General features: G+C 34.8%; 1 protein-coding gene across 1 annotated transcript in view; it reads right to left on the bottom strand.

Annotated features, from left to right (window-relative positions):
• LOC148955896 (protein RER1) overlaps positions 1-14,996 on the bottom strand; it is a 51,608-nt gene extending 36,612 nt beyond the window's left edge. The window contains exon 1 of the mRNA XM_089093010.1: positions 14,864-14,996. Within this exon, the coding sequence (XP_088949136.1) occupies positions 14,864-14,944 (81 nt within the window). The 5' untranslated portion in view covers positions 14,945-14,996. The remainder of the gene's footprint in view (positions 1-14,863) is intronic.
• Positions 14,997-16,692: the final 1,696 nt, after the last annotated feature.

The raw sequence follows: 16,692 nt of genomic DNA, 5'->3' as shown, positions 1-16,692 counted from the left end.
CTGAGTCAATTTGAAACCTATTGGGAAATCACGTCCAAGGGCAGTTTTCTACTAGACCTAGCACCATGAACACAAACTAAATAATCAACGTATTTAGTATGGATCCATACATGTCCCAGCACAAGTCCTAGTGCATACCCTCGGACTTCATTGAAAAAATTCCAAATGTTAACAAGACCCTAATCATTGTTAAAAGCAGTCCATCGACTTTGAAGACCGGTTATGGGCTTGCATCTTTCAAACAGCGAAGAACATTGAATTTTTTTATCCTCTTGGCCTATCGTATAAATTCTACGCTCCATATATCAGCGACTTTATTGAAAGCAGGGGGAAAACCATTATTCAAAATCAACGAAGAGTACAAGATTTAACGACTAAGACATGTGGCTTTCATGCACTACTCTTTTTCATGTTCAGATGTCGTGGCTACACCTACAAGCAGTTTCTCAACATCTACGTTGATTTACCTCAATTGAAAGAATTCCTTGTGGAGAAAATAATTACAAGTTTTTTTAATATTGATTTTAGTGCCAAAAGAATAAAATGTAATAAATATGTATTTTAAATTGCTTATTAATAAAAAAAAGATATATATACATGATAAAAACGAATTTTATGCTATTTAGATTTCATCCACTACTAGGTTTTTGTCAACAACGACTAGTGTGGGTAGATTATCTGAATTCACAGTGTACTGATCCTGATGTAGTCCAATGTCAGGGTCACATTTTCTACAGTAGAGTGTGACTTCACTCTTGTCATATATCTTTGTATAGTCAATGATACTATTCTCATTCATTCTATTGAATTCACATGTTTCAATTTGCATATTTGAATCAATTTCACAAACAGTGTCCTCAAGTGTCGAATCACATCCCGTCACAGCCAAATAAAAAACAGTAGGTTTATAATCATAACACCCAGTGTCTTCACAACGATGACGTAGAAAACATATTCTTTTGTTGTTCCAGCAGTTGAATCGTTGACCCGGTTCCTCCTCCCAGAACAATCTAAAACCACGACGATACCAATCTCGTAGCAATAAACTAAAATCATGGTTAGGATTCTTTCCAATCTTACCGGGATATGTACTCTCCCACTGATTACATTTATCATAATGCCAATTGGAGCATAGGTGAACTCTAGGATGAGAGTCACACACCTTTTCAAGACAGGAATTACAACCTTTAATTTGCACAGTATATTCTCTATGCAATTTACACGGGTTGCATAAGCTACACTTTTCATCATATTCCTCAATCATTGTGCAATTCTCACATGATGATCAGCTGCCCAGTGAGTACATACATAACGGAAATGTATGGAACATTTTGTCATGTGTTGACACTCTCACTACCACAATGAAACTGAGCTAGCAACAAAAAAAATTGTCTGAGAGAGAGAGAGGAGTAAATCATCCTTGAGCACCATCTTTCTTATGAAAAGTCCTAAATTTCTAAACTAATGTTTAAAAATATATCCACAATATCATTTTGTCGTGTTGTAATCAATATATCAATAAATTGTGTAAATGCATTTGGATCACGATGTAGAAGCTTCATACAATAGTCTAATGATGTATAATCATTACATCAACAAGCATTCCTCGAGAAAATATCTTCATTTGAATAGACAACTCTAGAAAATCATCGTCTAGAATTAAACGTTTTTCCATAAGAACTAGATTCCTCATGATTAGATCTTTCTCGAATCTATCCATTTTTTTTTTTTTAGTCCTAACTCTCTTACGATCAACTTCAGACTAAACAGAATTTCTTTTTTCTACTCTAGAAAATATATGCTAGTCTACTATAGACAGAAAAAATACCATTGATTTAGAAACAGTTTTATAGATCATAATTACAATAATAACATTCACTGATGCATTTTGTTCTCATCAATATATTTCCATAGGACATCTAATGCTGTCCGAAGTTTATTTATATGGAGAATATTTACTTTTCCAGCAAAACATTGCTGCTCCTCCTGCTTAAATTCGATTAATTATATCACATATCTAGCATACATAGTGTCCCATTCAAGACATAGTCTACAGCCAGCAGTTATTTCCACAGCTACATTAGATACTCGTATATCGTTGCTGCTGCTGCTGCTGTCGGTTCCATCATTAATCTCCAATAGTGTAAATGCACCACTCATTTTTTTTTAACCACTAATATCCTTGCAAATAAAAACTATTCTCTTTGAATTCAATTCTCTTGCTAATATGAATTGTAAAGAAAACTATTCCTTTTATTCAAATCCTAATCACCAATCAAGTTATACTTGTTCCTCTCGGCAAAGGTGTAATGACTAGCAGAATAGGATTACCAGAAAAACCTGTTTGTAGCGGGGCGTTGTAGTATAACATGATATTTCCTATATGTCTGTTAGAATAACATGGTATTTGCTATATGTCTGTTAGAATAACATGGTATTTGCTATATGTCTGGGAGAATCCAGAAGGCGCATTCTACTAGCGACCCGGCTCAATAGTAACTATAACTCTAAAAAACGGAATTTCGATACCAATAGACACATCAAAAGAATTATATTTTCATGTTGATTTCAAATACATAAGTTTCATCAAGTTTAGTCTTACCCATCAAAAGTTAAGCGCCTGAGAAAATTTGCCTTATTTTCGAAAAAGGTGGAAACACCCCCTAAAAGTCATAGAATTTTAATGAAAATCACACCATCACATTGAGCGTATCAGAGAACCCTAATGTAGAAGTTTCAAGCTCCTGTATGAAATTAAATATAAAAAAAACAAGTTTCTTTTAACTGAAAGTAAGGACCAACGTTAAAACTTAAAACGAACAGAAATTATTCCGTATATGAAAGGGGCTGTCCCCGCCACAATGCCTCGCTCTGTACGCTAAAGTTTTTTATTGTTTAAAAAAATAGAGTTTTGGGAAAGTCAAATTTTAGCCTAAAGAGCGAGGCGTTGAAGAGGGGACAGCCCCTTACATATAAGGAATAATTTCTGTTTGTTTTAAGTTTTAACGTCGGTCCTTACTTTCAGTTAAAAAAAAAAACTTTTTTTTATTTAATTTTTGAATGTTTTTGAATAAATGCAGGTTTTGATTTTGGCTCACCGCTTTTGAATAAGCAAAACCAAATTTGTATATTAATTTTACTTTTATTTGGTTAAATGGCTTTCTCGTACGTTGTTTAATTTTATTTACGAATGTTTTTATTAGTAATAAATATTACTTACGAATTAACTTACGTAACGAATTTTGAAGAGAATAACGAATTTCTGTCGCTCCTTTGAAGAGAATAGAACCCTTCACGCGTTAGTGCGATCTAAAAAAAATACAAGGGAAATTCACCCTGAAAATCACCCCTCTCTTCTACGTAATTAATACGGTATTGAATAACAAGTTAAGTCCCCCTGTGCAGTGCATTAATAATGTCTTAATTTTTAAACTGAAAGTATTTGAAAATTTTCCACCCAGCAACCCCCCCCCCCTCCATGGAGGTTCCTTTTTATTAGGAAATTTAATTCAGAATCTATAACCATGAACATCAATTATTTTCAAATATCATGCTTTCTGCAAAGGAGTTAATCCCACACTAAATAAAGTTGTTCTTTGCCCTATATTCAAATAAATTACCTAATTAATTTATTTTTATTACATACGCAAAGAGTCAGAAAAAGATAATGAAATAGTTTGTTTTAATGTGGAAATCCCTCCACCAGGAAAAAATTTCCCCACGTGTAAAATAACAATAGTATTTTATAATTTAAGTCTTTGAAAAATTAGGTTAAATGTCAAATTAACAACATTGATCAATGCCAAATTCAGAAAATTTATTGACAAAGAAACTTCAAAATTTCAAAAGTGTGTTATATGACAGAGGAACTATCAAGTATTAATGTTGAAAGGTCTATACTTTCAGTCAGCACAAAAAGTATTAAGAGGGACATCAGGGGGGGGGGGGTATTTATAGCTGAAACCTTTACACGTCAAACTCAAAGCTTTTATCCACTTTACTTTTATTTACTTTTATCCAGTTTGTTTCATTCACATTTTTGTTCACAAACCATATACATGTTTCCTTAAAATATGTTCCTATTCCGCTGAAGAAGGAAAGTGGCCCTCTTTGGTGGTTGTTCCTATCAAACAGTTCGTGGTAACGAAGTGTAAGTAAGGAGCAACCCGGCTCAATAGTAACCGAAACTCTAAAAACGGGATTTTGATACCAATACATCAAAAGAATCAGATTTTAATACTGATTTCAAATATTTAAGTTTCATCAAGTTTAATCTAACCCTTCAAAATTTACACGCCTGAGAAAATTTGGCTGATTTTCGAAAAAAGAGGGAAAGACCCCCTAAAAGCAATAGAACCTTAATAAAAATCATACTATCAGATTGTTATCTGGGAGAATCTTTCCATGGAGGAAGTTTTCATGGGGGAAGGGACATTGCTATGAAGGGGGCGCCGGATTTCCCAGCATTATTTAAAAAAAACGATCAGAAATTAAATAAAAAAAAACAAGTTTTTCAACTGAAAGTAAGGAGCAACATCAAAACTTATACCGAACCGAAATCATTAAGTATATGATTGGGTTTGCCCCCAAGTCAATACCTCGCTCTTTAAGCCAAATATTTTTTAGTACTTTCATAAAAGTACTTTAATAATTTATTCTAATTAACGGCCTTTGTGATTAAGGGGTCATTTTTAAAGAATTGGAACAAAATTCGAACTTTAGCGTAAAGAGCAAGGTATTGACTAGGGAGCGAACCCCCTAATATACGTATTTAAAATATATGGATATAGAAGTTCGTTACGTAAGTAACGAACGTAAGTATATTTATTACTAATAAAAACGTTCGCAAATAGAATTATATAAATCTCCAGAAAGCCATTTAACCAAATAAAAGTAAAATTAATATGGAAATTTTTTTTTAATTATTCATGCACGGTGAGCCAAAACCAAAGCGTCCATTAATTCAAAAACGTTCAAGAATTAAATAAAAAAAACAAGTTTTTCTAGCTGAAAGTAAGGAACAACGTTAAAACTTAAAACGAACAGAAATTATTCCGTATATGAAGAGGGCTGTCGCCTCCTCAACGCCTCGCTCTATACGCTAAAGTTTGACTTTCTCACGCCTCTATTTTTTTTTCAACAATGAAAAACTTTAGCGTAAAGAGCGAGGCGTTGAGGAGGGGACAGCCCCTTTCATTTAAATAAAATAAACAAGTTTTTTTTAACTGAAAGTAAGGAGCGACTTTAAAACTTAAAACGAACAGGAATTATTCCGTATATGAAAGGGGCTGTTCCCTACTCAACGCCTCGCTCTTTATACTAAATTTCTTATTGCTTTAAAAAATAGAGTTGTGAAAAAGAGTCTAACTTTAGCGTAAAGAGCGAGGCGTTGAGGAGGGGACAGCCCGAGGCGTTGAGGAGGGGACAACACTATTCATATACCGAATAATTTCTGTTCGTTTTAAGTTTTAATGTTGCTCCTTAGCCTACTTTCAGTTAAAAAAACTTGTTTTTTTATTTAATTCTTTAAAAAGAATCCATAGAACACAGTGATCTATATGTATATTATCAAATGTATGTATCTTTCCTGTATGTGTTACTACACTGGTGAGAAGGGGTTTTGAGCCCTTCTCATGTTAATTTCTGCTCATTCTGAGTTTGACTCGGTTATTTATTGTAATTTCTGTTCGTTTTGGGTTTCATTTATTTATCGATGCTGATTTGTGGTAGTTTCACGCTTGGTAGAATATTTTTTTTTTCTTTTTGCTCATTTTTGGTCTAATGGAGTTCTTTACTTTTCTTTGAAAAACTTATTTTGTAGAAAAAGTATTTTTTAATTAATTTCTGTTCGTTTTATATTTAGATTGTCTTTTCAGGGAAAAAGAAAATAATTCTTTAAATCTTTTTGTTTTTTTAAGACTTTATAGTTTGGCCTGCTATTTGTATGCTGAAAAAAAATTTTCAGTAATTTTTAACAACATACACCCTTTTAAAAATCCGGACACAAATAGTAGTTTTAATTTAATTTCATACCTCTTCTACTTGACCTGAAATAGAAAACTTGATACCATTCGCAAAAAAAATCTGTTTACTTTCTTTGATAGCTTGGGTACACTTACGCTATTTTAATTTGGTTAAATTTTAAGAGCAGAAGTAGCCCCGAAAGTTTGAACATAATACCCTCGGTTGCTCTTGGTATATTGCTGAGATGCCTTATTGGGAATTAGCATTAACACAGTGCATTTTGATTTAATCTTAAGGCAACGTTTAGTTTTTAAACATAATGGGCAAATAGGAGGGTGGGCATGGGAGGGGGACTAGTTGCCCTCCAATCACTTTCGACTATTAAAAAGGGCATTAGCCCTTTCTATTTTCAATCGAATGAGCCCTTTTCCAAGTTCCAAAGACAAGTCCTTCGATACAAAGTGCCCTGGTCTAAACAAAAAAAATAATAATAATAATAATAATACATTGTGCCCACATCAATTTTTACTATAAAAATGCCAAGCCTTCCAATCTCTTTCGACTATTAAAAAGTGTGCTAGCCTTTTTAATTTTCAATTGAATGAGCTCTTTTTGAGTTTCTACGACAACCCTTTCTATAAACACCTTATATGACCCGAGGGCATAACTTACAACCCTTGCTCTGAGGGCTTTGGGGGAAGTGTCATCCTTAAAGACATAATTTCCGGACTTTTCAACTACATTGAACAAAATGGCTAGAAATTCAAAATTTTGATTTTTCAAAATTCAAAATTTTGATTGGATATGTTTGGGGAAATGGTTGGCGTGAGAGGTGGGTTGGATGCCCTAAAATCACTTTTGACTATTAAAAAAGGCACTAACCCTTCCAATTTCCAATTGAATGAGCCCTTTTGAAGTTTCTACTACAACACTTTCTATAAAAACCTTATATGTCCCCAGGGCATAAATTACAAACCTTGTCCTGGAGGCTGTGGGGGGGGGGGGGGGTTGTCATCCTCAAAGACCTTATTTCCAGAACTTTCTGCTACGTTGAACAAAATGACTATTTTAAAATTTTGACTGGATGTGTTCCGGGAAATGGTGGGCGTGAGAGGGGGATAGTTGCCCTTCAATCACTTTTGACTATTAAAAAAATCTCTAGCCCTTTCAATTTCCAATCGAATGAGCCCTTATTCTAATTTCTATGACAAAGCTTTGAATAAACACCTTATATGCACCCAGGGCATGACTTACAACCTTAGCCCTAAGGGCTCTGGAGGGAGTGTCATCCTCAAAGACCTAATTTCCAGAAATTACAACTACGTTGAACAAAAAGCCTATCTGAAAATTTTAGTTGGATGTGTTTGGGGAAATGGTGGGCATGGAAGGGGTGTTAGTTGCCTTCCAATCACTTTCGACCATTAAAATGGACACTAGCCCTTCTAATTTCCAATTGAATGAGCCATTTTTGAGGTTTCTATGACAACGCTTTCTATAAAACCTTATATGCCCCCAGGGCATAACTTACAACCCTTGCCCCGAGAGCTATGGGGGGAGTGTCATCCTCAAAGACATAATTTCCGGACCTTTCAATTACGTTGAACAAAAAACCCATTTCAAAATTTTCATTGGACGCGCTTGGGGAAATGGTGGGCTTGAAAGGGGGTTAGTTGCTCTCCAATCACTTTCGACTATTAAAAAGGGCACTATCCCTTTCAATTTCTTATCGAATGAGCCATTTTTGAAGTTTCTACAACAACACTTTCTATAAGAACCTTATATGCCATCAGGGCATAACTTACAACCCTTGCCCTGAGGGCTGTGAGGGGGTTTTCATCCTCAAAGACCTAATTTCCGAAACTTTCAACAACATTGAACAGAAAAGCTATCTCAAAATTTTGACTGGACGTGTTTGGGGAAATGGTGGGCATGAGAGGGGGGTAAGTTGCCCTCCAATCAATTTCGACCTTTAAAAAGCGCACTAGCCCTTTCAATTTCCAATCGAATGAGCCCTCTTTGAAGTTCCTACGACAACGCTTTCTATAAAAAAAATTTATGCCCTCAAGGCTTAACTTACATCCCTTGCCCTGAGGGCTGTGGGGGAGTGTCATCCTCAAAGACATAATTTCCGGACCACTTAACTACGCTGAACAAAATGGCTATCTCAAAATTTTGACTGGATGTGTTTGGGGAAAGGTGGGCATGGAAGGGGTGTTAGTTGCTCTCCGATCACTTTCGACTATTAAAAAGGGTACTAGCTCTTTTGATTTCCAATCAAATGAGCCCTTTTTGAAGTTTCTACGACAACGCTTTCTATAAAAACCTTATATGCCCCCAGGGTATAACTTACAACCCATGCCCTGAGGGCTGTGGGGGGGGGGGGGCTATCATCCTCAAAGACCTAATATCCAGAGCTTTCAATTACGTTGAACGAGATGGCTGTATCAAAATTTTCATTGGATGTGTTTGGGGGAAAGGTGGGCGTGAAGGGGGTTAGTTGCCCTTCAATCACTTTCGACTATTAAAAAGGGCACTAGCCCTTTGAATTTCCAATCAAAAGAGCCCTTTTTGAAGTTTCTACGACAAAGCTTTCTATTAAAACCTTATATGCCCTCAGGACACAACTTACAACCCTTGCCCTGAGAACTGTGGGAGAGCATCCTCCTCAAAAACATAATTTATATCTGAAAATCATCTATGCTGAACAAAATAGCTATCTCAAAACTTTGATTAGATGTGTTTGGGGAAATGGTGGGCGTGGAAAGGGTGTTAGTTGCCTTCCAATCACTTTTGGCTGTTAAAAAAGGCACAAGCCACTCCAATTTTCAATCAATTGAGCCCTTTTCGAAGTTTCTATGACAACTCCTTCAATATGAAGTGCCCTGGTCAAAGACCAAGAAACCAAAAAAAAAACAAATACTAGTTTGTACCAAAATCGTTCTTTACTTAGGCAGCGCTATTGCGCTGTCTATGATGGGCTGTGAAGCGATAATTTTTGTTTGTTTTAAGTTTCAACTTTGCTCTTTACTTCCCTTGGAAAAACTTTGTTTTTTTTTTAAATTAATCTATGCTCATTTTTAATTAAAACTTAGTTTTAATCAAAAATGAGACAACACTGCCATGATCTTTTTAGTTTTACAGAATAGCTTCTGTTTGTTTTAACTTTTAATATTGCTCCTTAGTTTCAGTTCAAAACTCTTTGACCTGTCCCTAAATAGAAAAGCCATTCATCACTTACAAATAAATCGAAATTTCAAGAAAAAATATTTCTTGTGTAGGTACAATAAATGGTAATATAAGCTAAGTGTATTTTTATTTCAAAAATTTTGGGAAGAATTACCTGAATTCTCCTACAGAACTGTTTTCATTTGTTTTTCTTCTCTTTGGATGCACAATCTTGCATATGGAGAGAATATTAGAGCGGAATTGTCAAGTAAATGATTTGAATAAGTAAGTATAACAATAAGTAATCCTTCTTTTAATATACAACTTTGAGTGGTTCCAGAAACACATGCCTACAATTTCCTATGGGAGAGAGGGAGCAACCGCCTCTCCCAGACCAGTTTTTCCCCAGACCCTAGGTGAAATTTAGTTCCTCCAAAAAGGTTGTCAATACTAAGATAAGCCTGCATAATTCAAGCATCCTCTGAAATGGTCAGTTATCTTCAGTACATCTTTACCTTTTTTATTACTATATGGCTCGTTTTTAAGTTTTTCTCTGTCATTTTCACTTGATTTGGTGAAATTGGCTCCAGATTTTACACCCCCCACCCCACACAGGATTTTGACAAAATTACGCCATACATTGGGGTATGGATTTAATGATCTACTAAGAATGTCGTTGCAAACCATGAACTGGATGACCTCTATTCCCTTTTGAATCAAAATACTAAAAACAGTGAAATTATCTGAAAATGATCATATCATTTTTCAAAACCATGATTGAAAAAAAAAAAAATTGGAATCAAACCCAAGACACTCTAACTTGAAGTCCAACGCTGAACTAACTGAATTACGCCTCTAATAATCTGATTTGATATATTGGTTTTTGTACCTTAATTGCGTAGCTTATTAAGGAGGCTTCGAGGAAGAACATACGGGAGGTGTTCTTTCAAATTTCCAGCTAAGGGTTTTGGACCATAATTATTACAATGATGATATCGTTTTATACTTCCAAGCTTTTCAAACAGTTCCTGGTAACGAACTGTAAGTAAGAGGCAACTCGGCTAAATAGTAGCCAAAACTCTAAAAAACGAAATTTTTATATCAATAGATACATCAAAAGAATCAGATTTTTATGCTAATTTTAGGTATATAAGTTTCATCAAGTATAGTCCTACCAATCGAAAGTTACGAGTTACGGAATATTGATACCAATAGATATATCAAAAGAGCTGTATTTTTATGCTGATTTTAAATATATAAGTTTTATTAAGTTTGGTCTTATCCATCAAAGGTTACTAGCTTGAGAAAATTTGCCTTATTTTTGAAAAAAGGGCGAAACACATCCTAAAAATCACAGAATCTTAGTGAAAATCACAACATCAGATTCAGTGTATCAGAGACCCTTACTGGAGAGGTTTCAAACTCCTATCTGCAAAAATGTGGAATTTTGTATTTTTGCCAGAAGAAAGATCACAGATGTGTGTTTTTTACTTTTTTTTCCCAGGGGTGATTGTATCAACCCAGGGGTCCTAGAATATCACGGGATAGCTCATTGGAACGGAAATTACAAGTTCTAGTGCCCTTTTTAAGTGACCAAAAAATCGAGGGCAACTAGGCCCCCTCCCTTGAAACTTGCTGATGGTATAATTTATAGGAAGAAAGAACGTATATATGAGCAATATCTTTTATATGAGGTACTAAAAATTTGTCTAAGATACAGGCGGTACCAAAACACCCAATAACAATACGCCCATACCGATACACGTAATATTGGTACGGCCAATGCCAATGCAGCGTACAGCCCTTTCTCCAAGAACTCTGGAGGGTCATATCATCACTAAAACCAAATATTGGACCTTTGAACTATGTTGAAGAAAATGGTTATCTCAAAATTTTGATTGGATAACATTGGGGGGAGGGGGCCTGTAGAGAGGGGGGAGGGGGCTGGCTGCTGGGGGGCTAGCTGCCCTCTAATCTTTTTGGTCACTTAAAGAGGGCACTTACAAATTTAATTCCCTTTTGAATGAGCTATTACACATCTCTCTAAGAGGCTCTGGCCACCCCCTAGCCCTGCTAGAAAAAAAAAGAAATAAAAAAGGGAGACAGATCAGTGCTACTGATGCAAAAAAGCGATTTTCTTTGTTGTTCAAGGAGGGGGAATATAATTTCCCTGTAAATGTTTTTGACCATACTGATTCCAATGGTACATTGTATCCTCACCAAAACCAAAGATATTTGACCTTTAAATTATGTTGAACAAAATGGCTATCTCAAAATTGTGATTGGATGACTTTGGGGGGAGGGGACCTTCAGGGAGGGGGAGCTAATTGCCCTCCAATCTTTTTGGTTACTTAAAAAGGACAATAGCAAATTTAATTTCCTTTGAATGATCTATTTTACATCTCTCTATGATGTTCTTGTCACCACCTAACCCTGCCAGAAAAAAGAAAAAAAAAGAAAGAAAAAAAACAGGAGACACATCAGTGCTACAACAAAGAAAAAGTCACTTTCTTTGTTGTTCAAGGAGGGAGACTGTAATTTCTCTGAACATGGTTTTCAACCATGGTGATTCCAATGGTACACTTTTCATTTTGATCTGACGCCATTTTTGAGGGGTTTCAGAAATTTCAGAAATCATAAATTTCTTATTGCAATAAACTTTTAATTTCAAGATGGACCAAAATAAAAGTAACAATTCCTCAATCAGTGTTAGATGACAATTTGTTTCCACCAGGGAATTTTTTCCTAAACATGATTTTTGACTTTTGGTTCTGACCATGTAAATGGTCAGATGTATGTGGTAAATGGTTCATAGTAAATTCTCTGAACAGACTAATGAGACTTACTAAGGGGGCTGGGAGGGAGAGTACATGGGAAGGGTCTCTTGTAAATTGTTAAGGGTTTTGGACCATAATTATTACAATGGTACCATTTTATCCTTCAAAGCTTTTCAACTTAAGAAGTGGCACATAAGGTGCCGTTTTTTGTGCTATTTGGAACTTAAGGATGGCAAAACTGATCAAAAGCACATAGATATGAGAACTAGTTTTTGAATCAGCCATTAAACATCTCTCTAAGAAGTTATGGCAGCCATCTAGTCCCTTGCTTTTCCACTTGAGACATGGCATTAATAGTGTCATTTGGCAGTCGCAGGTAGTGGAATTTATAAATAAAACATAGATATGAGAAATGGCTTTTATGTGAGCAATTATACATCTGTCTATGATGTTTTTGTAGCCTGCTAGCTCCACCCCTTGAGAAATGGCACACAACAGAATTGCCCCCCCCCCCCCTAGAGAAGAAGCTATGTATGTCCACGTATAGACCTGTGGTGTAGGTACATTTTTAAAACTTAGGAATCAGAAGAGGGTTAACATTGAAGCTTGGCAATTCCTTCTTTGAGTTTTTTTTTTTTTTTTTGGTCCTGGATTTTATTTTCCTAGCCTAACCCCTTTCCAAGATAGCAAAAAGTAGCTACACTAGAATTTTACCCATACTTTGGTCTGTAGACCCATCCCTGAAAGTTTCATTGGTAAATATTTATTAAATCATTATTTACTTATGAATAAAGTGAATATACCACTTGATGCCTTTTTTTTATGTTCTTTACAAATATAATACTGATTTTTGTCAGAAATGAATTTTACCCCCACCCCTATATACCACTTCAGAGTATATATTTGCACATTTGGGGGGTGGGGTAATTTTTAATCTTACCACCCATTTACATCAGAAATAAAATATACCCCCACCCCCCAAATGTGCAAATATATACCCTGAATTGACATATACAGGGGGGGGGTAAATTCATTTGACAAAAATGATTATTATATTTGTAAAGAGCACAAAAAAAGGCAACAAGTGGTATATTCACATTATTTGTAAGTCAATAATATGATTTGGTAAATATTTACTGTTTCATTTTACTTACCTAACTCCTTTCCAAGATAGCAAAAAGTAGCTAAACTAGAATTTTACCAAAACTTGTTGTAAATTAAAATTTTTTAAACACAACTAGGGTAGCCAAGGTTGTAAACATCACACAGAACATAAACACAAATACTAATGGTATTAGGCTAGGCCTATTCTGGTTGTTGTGTAGAGTTTCTGGTTTGTAGTTCATATTATTGACTTATGAATAAAGTAATCATACCACTTGATGCCTTGTTTTATGCTCTTTCTAAATATAATAATCATTTTAGCTACAAATGAATGTTACACCCAACCCTATATATACCAATTCAGGGTATATATTTGCACATTAGGACAGGGGTAAAGTTTAAATTTACCTTCCATTTGCACCAGAAATAAATTTTTGCCCCCACCCCCTTAACATGCAAATATATACCCTAGTATATATAGGGGTAGGGGTAAAATTTATTTGTGGCAAAAATGATTATTATATTTGGAAAGAGCATAAAAAAGGCATGATGTGGTATGTTTACTTTATTTGTAGGCTAAGTCAATAGCCTAATATGAACTGCAAAAAAATACCAAGTTTCATTTAAAAGAACAGCTTTCACCTGGTGGTACTATTAACTGGCACAATACATACATACTAAGTATAGCCTAAAATAAGGACTATAATGATACTAATCCTATTTTTGTAACATATTCCCATCAACAGTCACTAATAGACAATTACTAGATTTCTAGGCATTCAAATATTTATTTATTTATTGATACCAAAATACAGTAAGCTTTAACAAGCTTGTTGCTCTTAATAATTATAAAAACAAGTCTATAACAATGTTGATGACATAACAAAAACATACAGTGACTGAAAACATACACTCTGAAAACATAATAACTGAAACATACATTAGCATACCAAACAAACTGAAACATATCTATTAATAATTAAAATATGCCAAAAATTATTTAGCAGATTAGTCTTCAGTCAATATATACAAAATCATATTATTGAGTTAGGACTAAAGTGAATACACCATTTGATGCCTTTTTTTATGCTGATTACAAATACAATAAGCATTTCAATCGGAAATGAATTTCAGCCCCCCCCCCCTATATATGCCAATTCAGGGTTAGGTTAGGTAGAGCCTATATAAGGGAGGGGGGCTGAAATTCATTTCCAAGAGAAATGGTGATTATATTTGTAATAAGCATAAAAAAGGCATCAAATGGTGTATTCACTTTAGTCCTAACTCAATAATATGATATTGTATATATTGACCTAGTCTTCTTCTTATCTTCCAAATGATACTAGGCTACAGCCTACTTTAATTATTGATAAGTTAGACTAATCCCAGGAACCAGTAAATATTTACCAAATCATATTATTGACTTATGAATAAAGTGAATATACCACTTGATGACTTTTTTTATGCTCTTTCTAAATATAATAGGCTAGGCCTACTCATTTTTGTAGGAAATGAATTTTACCCCCACCCCTGTGTATTTACCCCACACCAATTCACAGTATATATTTGCACATTAGGGGGTTGGGGAGTTTAAACTTACCTCCCATTGACATCAGAAATCAAATTTACCCAACCACCCCCCTAATGTGCAAATATAGCCTACACCCTGAATTGGTATATATAGAGGTGGGGGTAAAATTCATTTCCGACAACAATGATTATTATATTTGAAAAGAGCTTAAAAGAAGGCATCGAACGGTATATTCACTTTATTCCTAAGTCAATAATAGCCTATGATTTGGTAAATATCTAGCCTACCCAGGAACCAATGCTAAACTAAGAAAATTAGTCACCTGTGTCAGTTTATGAAAGAACAACGAAACTCCTGAAACTTGGGACTCAGAAGAAGAGTCCCCAATTTGATCAGATATCATTGTTCTACTTTTTTTAACAAAAATCTAAAGAACTTTACAAAGCACTAATAAAAATGAAATGATTCTATTTCTTCAGTGATTGTTTGTACATAGTACGATAGAAATTATTCAGTGTTTTCATTGTTTCTGTAGAAGATTTTTTGGTTTTTGGTGGAATACGCTGAATTCGTTAGAATTTTCAGTGTGACTGTTTGTTTTGATAATGTTCTTGGAGAAGTTTGAAAGTTTGGGAACTAAGGCAAATACTGCTTGTTGACCTCATATTGGCGTCCAGGTTGACTTTTCACGAGTCTGCCAAACCAGTAACGTGACTGACAACGGTAGTACAAAGTGATTTTGAGGAGCAACGTCTCATGAGGCAATCAAGAGCAGCATCTCTTGAGGTCTCTTTGACTTATCGAGTTTTGTTCATTTTAGTGAGCTTTTTTGGCTATCAAATTTTGTTTCTTAGCTAAACTTTTTGTCGTAGGGCGTCCATATTAACAGTATTTTACAATCCGTTTCATTTTTCCAACTTTTTTTCCAGGCTACATCTTATCTCAGGGCTCTTGTGCAAATTTTCCCAAAAAATATTGAACAATAGATATTTGACATGAAGAAATGACCCACAGGTTAAAAAAACAACTGATGTACATGGAATCAGATGTATTCCCTCACGTCTCCAAACATTTTCAAAATTTGATTTTGATGCGTGCTTTTGTTATTTTTACTGAAGACTCTCCAGTTGTAGGGTTTAGCAATGAAAGAAAGAAGGGGTGGGGAGAGTCCATTACAAAACAAAATTAGACTTTTTTCTAGGAAAATTATAACTGAAGATAAAGGCATCACTATTTACTTTCTTTTGGGGAGGGGATATGGTGAGAATTATTTGGACACCTTCAAAATACAAACCTTCAACCCTCAAATTTATGAGGTTTCAAAGATCTACATATACGTTTCCTAAATCTAGAGAAAACTCATTGATATGGCTTTAAATTCCGCTCAAACAACAGCTATTGCATTTTCAGAACTAAAACCAGAGAAAAAGAAACTGATAACTGAAAATTAACGTAAAATATTGTTTCGTCAAAATTTCAATATGTAGACCCATGGGTATACAGAAGGGGGCCAGCCCCCCCCCTCCCCCAAGAACTCCAAATTTAGACTAGATATGGTTGAAAAAGCAGATGGTTGAAAAAAATGTAGATTGCTAAAAAAGCAGTTGATAAAAGGTAGATGATTGAAAAAGCTAGGATGACGGAATAAAAGTCAAACAAAAAGTAATTATCCATAATGTATTGGAAAGATTAAGCTCTAGTCCAGAAAGATTTATTAATGCTGAAGCTTATTGATGATTTACGATTTTTGGTGATTATTTATTAATAAATCTCATAGGTAAAATAGAACTTACTGGCAATGTAAGGTTTTGTGAACTACCAATATAATTTTAGCCCTGCCCTTCATCACAGAATTGGCTGCCCCCCCCCCCTAAAGAAGAAGATTTGTATGCCCATGTATAGACGTTTGATGTAGGTAAGTTTTTAAGACTTAGAAATCAGATGAGGGTTAACATTGAAGCTTGGCAATTCCTTCTTTGAGATTTTTTTTTGTCCTGGATCTCATTTTCCTAACCTAGCCCCTTTCCAAGATAGCAAAAAGTAGCTACACAGGAATTTTACCCATACTTTAGTCTGTAGACCCATCCCTGAAGGTTTCATTTTCCTAACCTAACTCCTTTCCAAGATGGCGAAAAGTAGCTAAATTAGAAT

Source organism: Artemia sp. Qi Xiang Cuo, chromosome 1 (assembly GCF_049724085.1).
Source record: "Artemia sp. Qi Xiang Cuo chromosome 1, ASM4972408v1, whole genome shotgun sequence".
Taxonomy (NCBI): domain Eukaryota; kingdom Metazoa; phylum Arthropoda; class Branchiopoda; order Anostraca; family Artemiidae; genus Artemia; species Artemia sp. Qi Xiang Cuo.
The sequence above is the reverse complement of the archived record's forward strand: the minus strand, read 5'-3'. Positions and strand labels throughout refer to the sequence as shown.